General features: G+C 35.0%; 1 protein-coding gene across 1 annotated transcript; it reads left to right on the forward strand.

The window, feature by feature from the left end:
- The first annotated feature begins 4007 nt into the window (after positions 1-4007).
- On the forward strand, positions 4008-14660 carry LOC129273387 (cytochrome c oxidase assembly protein COX15 homolog). Its single transcript, XM_064107408.1, has 8 exons — positions 4008-4191; positions 6529-6651; positions 7038-7499; positions 8133-8297; positions 8708-8789; positions 9839-9993; positions 10558-10671; positions 11918-14660. The coding sequence occupies exons 1-8, from the start codon at positions 4129-4131 to the stop codon at positions 12047-12049; spliced, it is 1296 nt and encodes a 431-aa protein (XP_063963478.1). The 5' UTR covers positions 4008-4128; the 3' UTR covers positions 12050-14660.
- The last annotated feature ends 600 nt before the right edge of the window (positions 14661-15260 follow it).

Raw genomic sequence — 15260 nt, forward strand, 5'->3', positions numbered from 1 at the left:
ATTTCTTTCTTCTTTTTTTCTCGATAAGAAGGAAATGCTATGCCTTGGAGCGGCTTTCTTTGTTCTTTTTCTCAATAAGACAAAAATGCTATGCCTTGGAACGGAAATTTGAGTGTAAAAATGGGGGTCCCCTCCGCGGCACATACCCACTATGCATTATATACTGAGTGCCCCCCCCCCCGGGATTATAACTTTCATTCAGTTCCATTAATCACTTTGAGCAATGGCATATGATTTTGGGGGTTTACATAACTAGTGAAACATACCTTTGTGAATATTGGTTGGTTTAATTGGCTTTTTTTACATTTTATGAATGAATATCCGCCTGTACTATGAATATGCGGGACAAGTCCACCCTAACAAAAAGTTGACTTGAATAAAAAGAAAAAAAAAATCCAACCTGGATAACGCAAAAAAAAATCATCAAAATCAGATGTAAAATAAGTTTTTAGTTTTAGCTTAACTTCACAAAACAGTTAGGCTATATGCAAATGAGGGGACTGATGACATCACTCACGACTCTATTTCTTTTGTATTTTATTATACGAAATATGAAATATTCTAATTTTCTGCTCATTGTCCTGTAAAACAAACTTTTATTTCTTACTAAACATGATGTGGCATTACCATCATTTAACATGTTATGGTTCAGTCAAGTTGGTACTTATTGCCTAACATGTAAAAATTGAAATATTGTATAATTCAAACAATTAAAAAAAAAAAAATAGTGAGTGAGTGAGAGACATAATTGGTTATCTCATTTGCATGCATGAGTTGTGACTAAAATGTGCATATAACTATTTTGTGAAAATAAGCGAAACTTAAAAATGTCATAACTTTCTTATTTTACATCCGATTTTCATGAAATTTGGCAGCATTATGCATTTGATTTTTCTCTATTTATTCAAATCAACATTTTTTGGAGGTGGACTTGACCTTAAAATACGATGATTTCTGTACAACTTTCTGTCTTATGATCAGTCTTTATAAATGGTATTTTGTTTGATTTATTTCATAACATTTGCAATGTACCATCATTTGCATGTCGCTTGTATGATTTGAACTAAATGGATTTACTAAATACTATTTTTCATATTTGTGTATATTTATTGTTAAAGCCATTGGAAACCAAATTTTCGGGACAGCTGTGACCAATAAAAGAATCTTACAAAACAAAAAAGTAAACGTCGACCAAGGGGTGGTAAAAGGGTGATTTTTTTATAGGGGGCTATTTCAATTTCAATTTACTTTATTTCATTTTCAACAGAACAAAGTAATGTGGTCGAAATAATTACAATGAACTTATACAGACAAAATAAATTGAGGCATGTACAAAATATGATATTTATCTATAAGTAAAAGTAAAACAAAAGAGAGTATTATATATAAGCAAAATATCAGAAACATTATAAAATGAAATTCTGAGAAAATGAGGGATCCACTAAAAAGCAGTGCTTGTATTGTGTGACCCCTCAAAGGCTAGACGCCTCAAAGATGACGACATTGAATTGCCAGGCCCACCATACATCTCTCTTTTCTTCCCCTCGAGCTAGCCCATTTCTTTTTTTTTTTGTTCTCTGTTATTCTTTTATTAATTGAAAAGTTATAGGCGAGACGGTCACCATTAGCTGTCCCAGTGTAGCGCCCGCCGCCCACGATGATGAGTGGAAGATAGTCTCCCAGGGGGGGGGGGGGCAGTCAAATATATTGCTGTACACACGCGTGACCAAAAAAAAAACGCGTTAAGGGTATCAAAAACACCGATTTTTTTTTTTTAAAGGGGTAGTTTTGAAAGACTGGTCAATGGTCAATCGCAGGGTCAAACGTATTTAGGGTATGTTTTTTCCCAAGCTTTCGTTAAAGGGGGTGTTTTGAAATAATTTGGCCACGCGTGTGTATATACAGCAATTTGACTGCCTTCCCCCCGGCCCCTCCGGGATAGTCTAATGATCACGAATTGTTTGATGCAGGCGTAATACTTATCCTTAATTCAATTAGCATCAATGTTTAAAAAGGGGTAGTTTTGAAAGACTGGTCAATGGTCAATCGCAGGGTCAAACGTATTTAGGGTATGTTTTTTCCCAAGCTTTCGTTAAAGGGGGTGTTTTGAAATAATTTGGCCACGCGTGTGTATATACAGCAATTTGACTGCCTTCCCCCCGGCCCCTCCGGGATAGTCTAATGATCACGAATTGTTTGATGCAGGCGTAATACTTATCCTTAATTCAATTAGCATCAATGTTTAAAAAGGGGTAGTTTTGAAAGACTGGTCAATGGTCAATCGCAGGGTCAAACGTATTTAGGGTATGTTTTTTCCCAAGCTTTCGTTAAAGGGGGTGTTTTGAAATAATTTGGCCACGCGTGTGTATATACAGCAATTTGACTGCCTTCCCCCCGGCCCCTCCGGGATAGTCTAATGATCACGAATTGTTTGATGCAGGCGTAATACTTATCCTTAATTCAATTAGCATCAATGTAGAGGGATGACTTTACCTCATTATATAAAGCAGTCGTTTAACTCTATTTTTATAGTGATTACCCAAAACAACTAAGGCCAGTGGCGTACCTAGGATTTTCCACAGGGGGGGCAAAATCGGCCGCCAAAAAATTTGACAAGCAAAAAAAAAAAAAAAAAAAAAAAAAGGTCTTCAATAAAAATATAGGTTTTCGTTCCAAAAAAAGATTTGACAAGCAAAAAAAAAAAAAAAAAAAAAAAAAAAAAGGTCTTCAAGCTTCAAGCTCATCAGGGGGGGGGGGGGCAAAAGAGGTCTTTTGTGCTCGTCAGGGGGGGCAGGTATATGTCTTTTGTATGGGTTGTGGCTCGTCAGGGGGGGCAGAGTGCCCCCCCTGCCCCCCCGTAGGTACGCTAGTGACTAAGGCCTAAACAGATAGTGCAAGCGCCGTGGTGATATAGCGGTAGGCCTACTGACTCTCTCAGAGGGTCGTGAGTTCGAATCCCACCACGGCCTAGCATCCTTTGGCAAGGCGTCAATCTACACTTTGCCACTCTCACTCAGGTCCTAATTGGGTACCGGAAGGAAACAACCGTCATTGTGGTTGGTTTAGTAAGTGTGCGCCTAACAGGCTGCTTGAAATGCTATGATATGAATCCAGTGACCGGGTTATAATTATTGTGAAGCGCTTTGAGCAATCGTAGATTGATAAAGCGCTATATAAATGCCAATTATTATTATTATAGTACAGCGATCCCGGTGGTATCCAGCATCAAAGAAATGTGCATGCACAAGCATATAATAATATCATAGAGCCATAGTATTGTCCCCAGACAACTACATTGGGCCCATGAAATGCTGATGCTGCATACGCGCCAATAGTATGCACCTTTACCTCGTTAGAACTTTTATTTTCTGCCTCCTACCCCCCCCCCCCCCGAAAAATAATTATCATGCATGCACGACAATTAAATGTTTCACTTTAAGTTTGAATACGTTTATTAAGTAATGAAGTATTTGTATTTTTAAAACAGTTTAAAAATATGATGGATGGCTGCATAAAATAGAACACAGCTATTTAGGCCTATACATGCAAGACACATCTTTGATTCTTATACCCTATGATATCACATGATTAAAGAAAATAATAATCAACAAATTTAGATCATCAATGCCTTGAGAATTTCCTTATGACAAGAACTGGTACACGTACATTCGGGCATCCACTTTAATTGGTTGAAAATTATCACCCGGCAGTGGTTTGTTATGTGTCTTCTGTTCTAATCTGAGAAACGTAAAGACCGGGCGTAAAGAAAAGAATGCAGGGATGGCGCCAATGTAAAAGATTGGCAAGACTACCTGAATATTTTTCTCGATTGAATCGAAAAAGTAATACAACTCTCTATGATGCATTTCTTCATTATACCCATAGAGTAGCAAGCTAGTAATACATCTATGATATACCCCACCTACTCGCTCTGGCCAGATGTTTATTATCGCGTTTGCAGCTTTGGAGACACCATATTTGTAAAAAAAAAATTATTTAAGGTCGGTAATTTCATAAAAACTAGTATGTTGCACAACAGCGGAGATTTTGAGTAACGTGAGCCGAGCTGAGCTTCGAATGTTATATAGCAATTAATCAACCGTCTGAAAAAACATAACCAAAGCAACAATGTTTCTCCTAAGGCCTCAGTGTTTTCGAGTGTCTTCCAGTGTCAGGGATGGAGTACAAAAGGTATGGTTTAATAATTCTCCCCGGTCGTTTTTTGTTTGTTTTCTTTTTTATTTTAGCTTGAACTTTTTTGAAGTTGAATTTGATTTGAGGTACGGTAGTGATACACAACAAGACCGGGATGAGCTGCGTGAGACGACTGAGTCAGTGCGAGAGCCGAGAGCAGAGCTGAGGCAGAGAGGCCAGAGCTGAGTCGAGGCCGTGTATGAGTGCACGATATCGTAAGCTGAAGGAGCTCCGCAATGCAACCAAACTCGAGTCTATCATGTCTATCTATGAATCAAAGCATTGCAAAGAGAAGGGGGATTAAAAAAAGAGAAGTACCGGTACACCCCGAACTTTATAATGCATGTCATAAAGACAAGTTTATTGTTAAAAATAAAATAGCAGAAAAATCGGAATATATATTGGTGAACAGGTGAGGTTTTTGTGACTGAGGAAAATCCATCAAATACAAAGTCAAGATTATCTGATTAGATTAGAAAGTAAATATAAGGCCCAACGTCAGTATTTAATTTTTTTATTTGTGACGTTACAGCATGCAGCTCACCCATATCGTGTAGAAGTAGTAACTAGTATAAACAAAATCAATAAAATCTAATTTTCTCAAATTTTGTAAATTTTCTTTATTTTATCTTCAGTAATAATATATAAACTGTTAAATCATTTCACACCCACTATCACTTATCAGAACAGGAGAGACAATTTGTTTTGTCATCAACCATTAAAATTTTAAACAAAATCAAAATGGGCAGCTGCTTGCATGATGTAAAAAATCAAAATACCTTTCTTATTCTTTGATGAATTTTCCTCAAACCTTCACCAATACTTTTTACTATGTTTTTCTGGTATTTTACACAAAAAAAACTATTCTACCAATCGGTATTAACTCCGCCCATGTTCCAGAGTGCAAAGGGTCTTGCATCAGGGTATACTTCCCCTTTAACTTAAAGGACAAGTCCACCCCAACAAAAAGTTGATTTGAATAAAAAGAGGAAAATCCAACAAGCAAAAAACTGAAAATTTCATCAAAATCGGATGTAAAATAAGAAAGTTATGACATTTTAAAGTTTTGCTTTATTTCACTAAACAGTTATATGCACATACTGTTGGTATGCAAATGAGGGAACTGATGACATCACTCACTCACTTTTTCTTTTGTATTTTGTTATATGAAATATTCTAATTTTCTCCCCATTGTTCTGTGAAACAAAGTTTTATTTCTCCCTGAACATATGGAATTACCATTGTTTAACATTTTATGGTTCTGTCAAGTTTGTCCTTATTGTCAAATCTGTGAAAATTGAAATAGTGTATAATTCAAACAATAAAAAACAAGAAATAGTGAGGGACGTCATCAATTCTCTCATTTGCACATGACTATTAAAAGTAGTGCATATAACTATTTTGTAAAAAATAAGCGAAACTTCAAAATGTCATAACTTTCTTATTTTACATCCGATTTTGATGAAATTTTCAGCATTGATGCTTGTCTGATTTTTTCTCTATTGATTCAAATCAGCATTTTTCTGAGGTGGACTTGACCTTTAATACCAGGGGGACAGGAGAATCTAACATTTGACTAGTGATTTCATTTTTTTGGTTTTGGATGGTGTTGGTGTTGGGTTTTGATGCTGAAAGTGTGAAAATTATTATTAGACTTAAACTCATGATGTCATGCCTTTTATGTGCCGATCGTCTCAACTTCACGTGAGAAGTCTCGTCACTTTTCAGACAGCAATGACTGCCAGAAATATGTAATATTTTCAATCAATTTTTAATTTCAATCCAACACCAGCCTCATTTCAAGTACTGTGTTGTGGATGGTTTTGATATTGCTACAGCACCAACACCAGACTTCAACAATACTTGAAATCACCCTATTCTATACTTCATACAAAAATGCATTCTCTATTCTGTTATGTCTTATGAGGGGGTCAGGGAGAGAGTCTCCAATATTAAAGACCTTAACAACATCCAAGCTAGACTTTGTGAATATTAATTTGGAGCAGATTTTCTTGATAGTTCTGTCATCAAGAGTGGCATAAATCCAAACTGAATGAGCCAAACCAATACATGTATGAGAGAGAATGACATGGCTTATGGGGCATACTTTTAAAGAAGTCTAGATCAAGTAAAACTTTTGGAGATGTTTTGAAATAAAATAAAATTTGGTGATGGATTGTGACATAGCAATAATATTCCATTACATGCAGCCCCCCCCCCCCCCTGTAAGATAGACTTTTTTCATTACTGTACAGTTTTTAATTTGTATTTGAGTCTTCTTTTTTAATTTATGGAAATATATTGAAAATGTCTTCATATCTTTTTTTTTCTCAGAGTTTTCAATCCATCCAGAGAAATTCATGTTCTCGCTGTTTGCATCAGCAACAGAAAACTGTGACATGTAGAGCTGGAAGTCTATCTTTGTTAAGAGGCTCTGTGCAGTTTCTGAAACCAAAGGTACGGTATGTCTTTTAGAAAACCTACTAAGTGTATGTCTCATGTCACTGTTCCTCAAACTGTTAGCAATCTTGTACTTGTTCTTTGTACTATTCATATTTTGATATTGGTCAGAAAAGTGAGATGCCCAGGAATACATCTGATCATCTCAATTGATACATAAAAGGTTCTAAATTTTTGTGATCTTCTTCAAGGTTTTCTGTTACTAAATGAGAAAGTTACTCATTTAAAAACATCTATGTGCCAAAATAAGCATATGTAGTGTAAGCAGATGTAAAATCTAATCCGAACAATTAATATACTGTAACACTTCCAAGCTGCTGTAATGTAATTATACATGTAGCTATGTTTTGGCTAATTACATAAATGTATGTTCTTGCCAACAGGTTCAGTTGGTACTGAAACCTAGCCGGGTTCAAACCACAGTCGCTGCAAGTGTGAATGCAATCTCCCCCAGGGCAGAGAAGATCGTCGGAGCATGGCTGCTGTCTTGCTGTGGGATGATCGCAGGTACGGTCGTGCTCGGAGGTGTCACAAGGCTTACCGAATCCGGCCTCTCCATGACGGACTGGCATCTCATCAAAGGTATGAGGCCTCCAACGTCTCAAGAACAATGGGAAGCAGAGTTTGAAAGGTACAAGCAGTTCCCGGAGTACAAGTATGTCCATACCGAGATAACCCTGCAACAGTTCAAGTTTATTTGGATGATGGAGTATAGTCATAGGATGTGGGGTAGGGCCATTGGTCTGGCTTTCTTCATTCCAGCTGCTATCTTCTGGAAGAAAGGGTGGATCAGTAAAGCCCTCAAACCAAGGCTGGCCATCTATGGCTCCCTTCTTGTCTTTCAAGTAAGACCTGTTTTTTATTAAGGTATTCACATAAACAATGAAATAAAATGAATTAATGTAAGTATTTATAAGTAGGCCTACTCACAAGGGGAATGATTTAATGTAGTGATAATGATTAGGTTTTCGTGATATCGTATATACTCTCCTGTTGTATAAAGTTGCTGTTATGTCAATTTTGTCTTTCAGTGGTAATTAGTATGATAACAAGGTTCAGTAGCCAATCAGAATCAAGGATTTCATAGTGTTACCATTGGATGTCAAGGTAACTAATGCAAGAAGGCTCTGGTTAGGTTTGAATATTGATATTATTTATTAAATTGGTACCAATATGGGGACCTGTATTTGCTGGTTAACATGCACATATGCAGTATATTAAGCAGAGGGTTTTTTTAGTTATGGAAGTAACTAAGTATGTAAAGTAATTAAACCATCAAAGTTTAAGAGAGTGAAAGTTTCAGCATTGATTTTTTAAAATGCCCCAAAAAGCATTGATTGGTTTGTAAAATCATATCATATTTTCCCTGTTGAATCAGCAATACAATCATATTGTTCAGAGTTTGACTTATGAGATTCTTCTTCAAGTTTGACTTCATACAAGGGTAACATTCTACAATTTGTTTGTTTCATTTGCAGGGTTTGTTGGGTTGGTTTATGGTGAAGAGTGGTCTAGAAGAACCAGCTAAGCACGACATTCCGAGGGTCAGTCAGTATCGCCTAGCAGCTCATCTTGGTTCTGCTTTTGTTCTTTACTCCCTGATGCTATGGGGAGGCCTCTCCCAGATTCTCAAACCACTCACAGTACGTCTCTTTCACTTCATCCTTTTATCGACTGGTGTCAATAAGTCATGTGCTGCCTTGCCATGTAGATAATTATTTAGTTAGGTCATATACTTCAATTTAATGCCCTTTTGCCCATTTGTAAGACAGTAGGCCTATAGCTTTTATTTGGTAAAGTGATGATAGTCCAGTATCAAATCAAATGTAGATTCATTAATGCATTGATGTGCCATCCATTTATTGCCAATTCCAGGGGGATTTAATGTCAGCAAGCTATAGTAAAAAAAACAAAAACGAAAAAATACAAATAAGATGGGTCAGAAAGCACAGAACGATAATTCAAACATGAGCATTCATATTTTTAAAATGAGAATGATTGTATATAACTCTCCATTAGTAATATGATTTGTTGCATTTTCTTTATCATATAGATAGCAAACAGCAAGAATCTTTCACTGTTGAGAAAGTGTGCTCATGGGTCCATGGCTGTTATCTTTACAACCGCATTGTCAGGTAGGTTATCCATTCATTCATCACCAGCTTCTGTTTTCTTGATTAGATTTGAAAGATATAACTTAAAGGGATGGTCCGGGCTGAAAATATTTATATTTAAATAAATAGGGTAAAATTCACAGAGCAAAATGCTTAAAATTTCATCAAAATCGGTTAACAAATAACGAAATTATTGAATTTTAAAGTTTATCAATATTTTGTGAAAACAGTTATATGCACATCATCATGAATATTTTCATTAAGTGGGCTGATGATGTCACATCCTTACTTTCCTTTTTATTATGTTATTAGTTTATTGTTACATGAAATCATAAATGTTTAATTTTGTCATACATTTGTAAATGATGTGTCTCCATTATGATGAAATAAGTTGTGGCAGTAAATAACTGATGCACCTAATCACTTGTCCATCCAATTTTCCTATGAATATTCACAAAGACATGCCTAGAACTGTTTCATTGGAATAATGCAAATCTTTAAAATCCAATAACTTCGTTATTTGTTATCCGATTTTGATCAAATTTTCAGCATTTTGCTTTGTGAATTTTACTCTATTTATTGAGATATAAATATTTTCAGCCTGGACCATCCTTTTAAAGTATAGCAGCGTAATTATGATGAAAATAAGTATGAACATGTCAAGTAAAACATAAAACCTCTTGTATGTGTGTACATATTATGTATCAAGAAACACTAGTTAGCAAACCAGGGTTTTATTTTGTATTTTTTATGATGCATAAAAAGTATATACCCAATGTATAAAACTGATTTCTTCTTACTTAGTGGAATGTGCAGATAAGCTGTGTGCTTAGCAAATAATCCAGTATGGCATATACTAAGAAAGCAACAGAATCTATACATGCAGTAACATCACAAACTTACATGTGGGAACATATATTTTTATTTTAAATACTACTAAAAATACCTTCCTAAAAATAAAAGATCATTCTACAACAAGCTTGTCCAATTGTTATTATGCTATTATATTGTTATATGACTTGTTATGTTGTAGTATTAATTATTTAATCATTGTTCTGCATCCTGTTCAGGCGCGTTTGTAGCAGGTTTGGATGCTGGTTTGGTGTACAATTCATTCCCTAAGATGGGTGACAAGTGGATTCCAGAAGACATCATGGCCCATGATCCCAAGTACAAGAATGTTTTTGAAAACCCCACGACGGTCCAGTTTGATCACAGAATTCTAGTGAGTTCCTCTAATAACGCTTCACAGTACATAAAGTTACATGAATGTCTTTGTACATCCCACTACGATCCAGTTTGATCACAAAATCGTGGTTGGTTCTTAAATAACCCTGCACAGTACATTAAGTTACCTTAAGTATAAGAATGTCTTTGAAACCCTGCAACAGTTTCAGTTTGATGAAAGAATCTTGGTGAGTTCCTTAAATAACTTTTTTTTTTAATTGTTACAGCCAGGTAGTCCCTGTTTCATGGTTACATTTAAAGTGCATTTAGGTTAACTTTTGCATGATTCCAGGGTGAAATGTTCTTGGAGAATCATATCTCTTTGGTATACCTTGATAACTCTTGAGTGACTTTGCACTCTAAAAGACACATAAGGTGACTCCCAGGTAAAATCTAGTAAATCAGATAAGCACGAGCGTCTAAAATAAGGTATTTGTGTCTGTACTGTATGATAATTTAAGAACAAGGTCATGCTAGGCAAAGACAGCAGAATAGTCTTTGATTGCTTTAGCTACTCTGGTATTCTTACTTTTTTAATACATTTGTTCTTCCTTTCTGATAGGGTACAACAACTGGAGCGACAGTAGCAGGCCTCTGGATGTTAGCACGTCGGGTACCATTACCAAGCAGAGCTAGGCTGGCAGCGAACTGCATGCTGGGAATGGTTGGCATTCAGGTATGTCATTCATAGTGTAAATATCAGTGAGAGTAGAATTCCATGTAGGACACAATCTAAGGGTTCTGTGGAATAAACACTTTTGCACATTTGAATTTTTGTGCTTGGTTGATGTTTTCTGAAATTGTTTGATATTTATGAAGACAATATTATAATATTAGTATTTTTTGTTGCTCTTTTCATTTTTTTATAAAAGTGCTTTGAATTGTTGATGCAATTAAATGAATCACAGAAAAAAATGATAAAAAGATATTTACATATTTCTTTGACTTACTTCTTTGGGTAAGTCAGGATAATGTTTGATAATTTAGATTCTCCTACTGTCAATTGGAATTTAGGTGATCTATTTACTTATATAAATGCATACAGGTCTTACTTTATAACTTTTGTAACGCTAACTTGAGGTGCATATATTTGACCAAATATTAAATTTGCTAAAAGCAGAGCAGTCCTCATATCAACATTATCTTGTGTTCAATTGTTGATATGTAATTTTAGTTTATCTTTTTGATTACTAAATCTGATTTAAATTTGATGGGAAATATGGTTACCTTTGAGTACTTAAGCTATTAATGTATGAATGGGAGTGGATTCCCATATTTTTGATAACATATTTCTAAGCTGCAGAGAATTCAAAACTCTGCAGCCCATCTAGTTTCCCTCACTAAAAAACATGACCATGTAACACCTACTCTTAAACAATTACACTGGCTCCCTGTCAAATTTTGTAAACAATTCAAAATTCTACTCTTTACATTTAAATCTCTTCATGGACATGCTCCAAAATATCTTACTGAATTAATCCAGGCATATACTCCCAGTAGGTCCCTTCGTTCTGCAAATCAAAATTTCTTAACAGTCAAAAAAGCAAAAACTAAACTTTTTGGTGATAGGTCCTTTTCAAGCTCTGCCCCACATCTTTGGAACACTCTTCCAGCTTCCCTCCATTGTATTCAAAATATCACATCGTTTCGATCCAATTTAAAGACGTACCTCATGAAGGAAGCATATTCAACATAGCCTCATTTACAGTGTCCTTGATATTTTTTAATTATATGATTTCTAATTTCACTTTTGTTTGTATATTTCGTATGTTCTACATTGTTAAGCGCTTTGATATGGATTTCATAAAAAGTGCTATATAAGACTAAGTTATTATTATTATTATTATCAACATACTATTTCTGCATGTCACAGTTTTTATTTGTAAACATATACTAACTTTGTTTGTTTTTGTCTTTGACAGATCACACTTGGAATCACCACACTTCTCATGTATGTACCTACCAGTCTTGCAGCTGCTCACCAGTCTGGGTCACTTACACTCCTATCGCTAGCCATTTGGTTTGCTCATGAGTTACGCAAGATCCCAAAATGAACATGCCATTATGCCATGAGATCACCGCTCCGATTTTCTTTGGAATATCAACGTATCTCTCTCAGGTACCAAGCTATCTTTCGGCTGACCATCTATCCGGTTTACTACTCATACCCCTCTCTCTAGCCTACTTGTGAGTTACACAAGGCTCCAATATGGCTTCATTTTGTCTTTTCGGGGGAGCATTACGACATGAAAAATACCTGTTGCATGTTCTATCTGACAAAGTCTGTTTTATCTGACAGTTACCATAGTAACAGTGCTCCTCATCAGATGCGATAACTTTACAGAGAACAAGTGTTGATGAAACACTCTTCGGAGATCCTTCTTGGAATCGCTTCTCTTCTGAATGAACTGAATGCTATTCAAATCTCACTCTGAGCTTTTTTAATACCCCTGAGCTTCAAAATAAACAAACGTTTCATAGCCAATACAGTAGAAGGAGGGGAAAAAGGTCTTCATCATAATATTATTAATTTTTTTCCATGCTTGTCAAGTTGGTAATATAAGTTATGGAGTTTGGCGTTGAAGTACAAGTCAAGACTAACTTTTTTTTGTCTGTTACCTCCAGCACTGAAGCACTTTATTATTGCTTATTCCCATGGAATATAAAATCATATTTACCTGTTGACATAGAATGAATTTAATATTTTTTTGTTGGCTTTATACATGGACCAAGTGTCCTTGCGACCTGTTCCTGGATGGGGGTGGGGTGAGGGGAGGGAGAGGGGTTAGTAGTGGATCACTGATTAGCCTCTCACGGGCAGCGGAACGGTTTACAAAGTGGGGGGGGGGGCTGACCATGCAAAAAATCACAATCATATGGTCATTTTACGTTTTTGGACTGCATACAGGTGGGATGATACACTTGGGCTTCCACCATACACTGGGTTTAATTATTGTTATTCTAGGGGAATTCCAGCTCTGGGATTTGTGATGCCACTGGGCAACTTCTGAATGCTTAGAGTTAATTTCACCTGTTAAGTTCCTTAATTACTATAAAGGAAAGTTGTAATATAGATGGTTATTACATTTTTATTATAAATTTTGTTATGACCTAATAGAATGTTGTTAGTCTGTATTTTCTAGATTGTTATGGTAGTTATATGATCATGATTGTAATTCTTGTCGGTTACTTTTTGCAAATAATTTTTTTTTATCTTCAATGAATTTGATTTAAATCTTGTTTTGTCACTTTCTGTTTGAATTGTTATACCAAATAATGCTAAGCATTTTCATAGATATATTTGTCATATAGATGTACAGTATTACACTATTATGAAAGCGAAGCCAACATATTCATGTGGGTCATAGACCATTGTAAATGGTCCTCCATAAATTGTTAAAAACAAGTTTTGTACCGACATTTGTTTGAAGGACAATTTCTCTGTTATGTGCAGAGTTTTCAGGTTCATTTTTATGCAAATGTATAGTGTCTTTTGTAGATTTGAAAGTGAAAGTAATTTGTATTCCGGATAGGTGTTTTTGTGCTATTCAGAATGGAATTTAAAGGAAAGATGAAAATGATTTCAATCATTTTCATTGTCTTCAAATAGCTTTTAAGTTGTTGTTTTCAAAGGAATAAGAAAAATGTATTTCAAAAGATCCTTTTAAAAGGTGTGTGATCATTCGTACGTTTCTCAGTGTACAATATTTGATAGAAATGTAATGAATTTCAAGTTGATTTGTTATCCTCGTATCTCATGCAGGCTACCATAGATTTATTATATAATCTAATACTCCAAGTAATTTGAGTATATCAGTTCACATTTAAATGTCATTATCTTTGCCTTGTTTTATAATAAAGCTGATATATTGATCATGATGCTGATATTTAAAGATTCATCATACACAATAATCCATGCAATCAATCGTAGAAATCAGTCTCCTTGATCAATCGCTAAATTTCATGTTATGAAGCTCAGGACCCTTTCTCATAAAGAGTGATTAATTCAAACCGGCCACGACTATGGCAGGCCTGGCTATGGGAAGCCAATGACATTATGTGTCATCTGGAAGGCTTATGAAGGAGCCTAGTGCTCAAAAGAGATTTATACGTGATCAATTTGACCAGCCAGCACGCTTCTTTCTGTTTACAATGGGACATTGTTTCACATTTTAAGTAGACAAGTTATGTCATTCCTGGCTTTCCATTATTATGATTGATTTGAATCAAGTTAAGCTCTTTGTAAGACAGCGCCAAGAACTCCAGATTATATTCAAGGGCGCCACAGGTAAGCAGTAACACATAATAGTAGTGCAATAGCAAAAATCTGTCTTTAGGAGATAGATCGTCAAGAGATGCATGAAGTGGTTTTCATCAATATCATGAAACAAATTAAAGTTAATTGAACTATACTCGATTAAGCACTGACTAAAGCACACATTGACTTTGTTTTATCAAACGTAAGATTTGTTGTTTGTATCATACGAAAGCAAATATGATATCAGTCAATCAAAATGTGGAAGTTTCTGATGAAATAATTTGTTGTTATAGTAAGTTTTGTGAAACTGTCCCTTGATCAATCTTGGAAGTTTGAATTTCTGTAGAAAGAATATTGTACAAATCTGATCATTTTGTGGAAATAAATGATGTGTTTATATACATGTACTATGGCAGTAGTTGGTCATATTTCCCTCTGCTCAAATGAAAATTATCAAACCATGATGGAAGTGTGTTATTTAGAAAGAGAAGTTGCTGAGTGGTGAAATGTTAAGAGAAAATAAATACATACACTCAATTGAACCAGGTGCAAATATTTTTTTCTATAAAATACCTTTTATTAAAATCTTATGTCAAGGATAAAAACATTATTGTGGCATGATAAATTGAACAATCATGAAACATATCATATTAAACTATACAGAATTCATGTATAAGAATGTTACAAAATAGACAAAATAAATATTTTTATATACTAATAGTGTAAGAGAGTACATGTAGTACAATATCATGTACTGAGTCTTCTCTTTGAAAATATCATTAGTAATGGTTGACATTATCACTTCCAATAAGTAAGGAGGACCAAGATAAAAAAAAGTAAATTTCTCAAAGCTTTCATTAAAGGAGAATGAAACTCTTGGAGCAAGTTAGCTTTTGTGAAAGCAGAAAAATCAAAGAATAAGATCAACAAAAGTTTGAGTAAAATAGGACTAGCAATAGAAGAGTTATGAGCATTTGAATGTCGAGATCACTAATGCTATGGAAATC

This window comes from Lytechinus pictus, chromosome 12, assembly GCF_037042905.1.
Source record: "Lytechinus pictus isolate F3 Inbred chromosome 12, Lp3.0, whole genome shotgun sequence".
Classification (NCBI taxonomy): domain Eukaryota; kingdom Metazoa; phylum Echinodermata; class Echinoidea; order Temnopleuroida; family Toxopneustidae; genus Lytechinus; species Lytechinus pictus.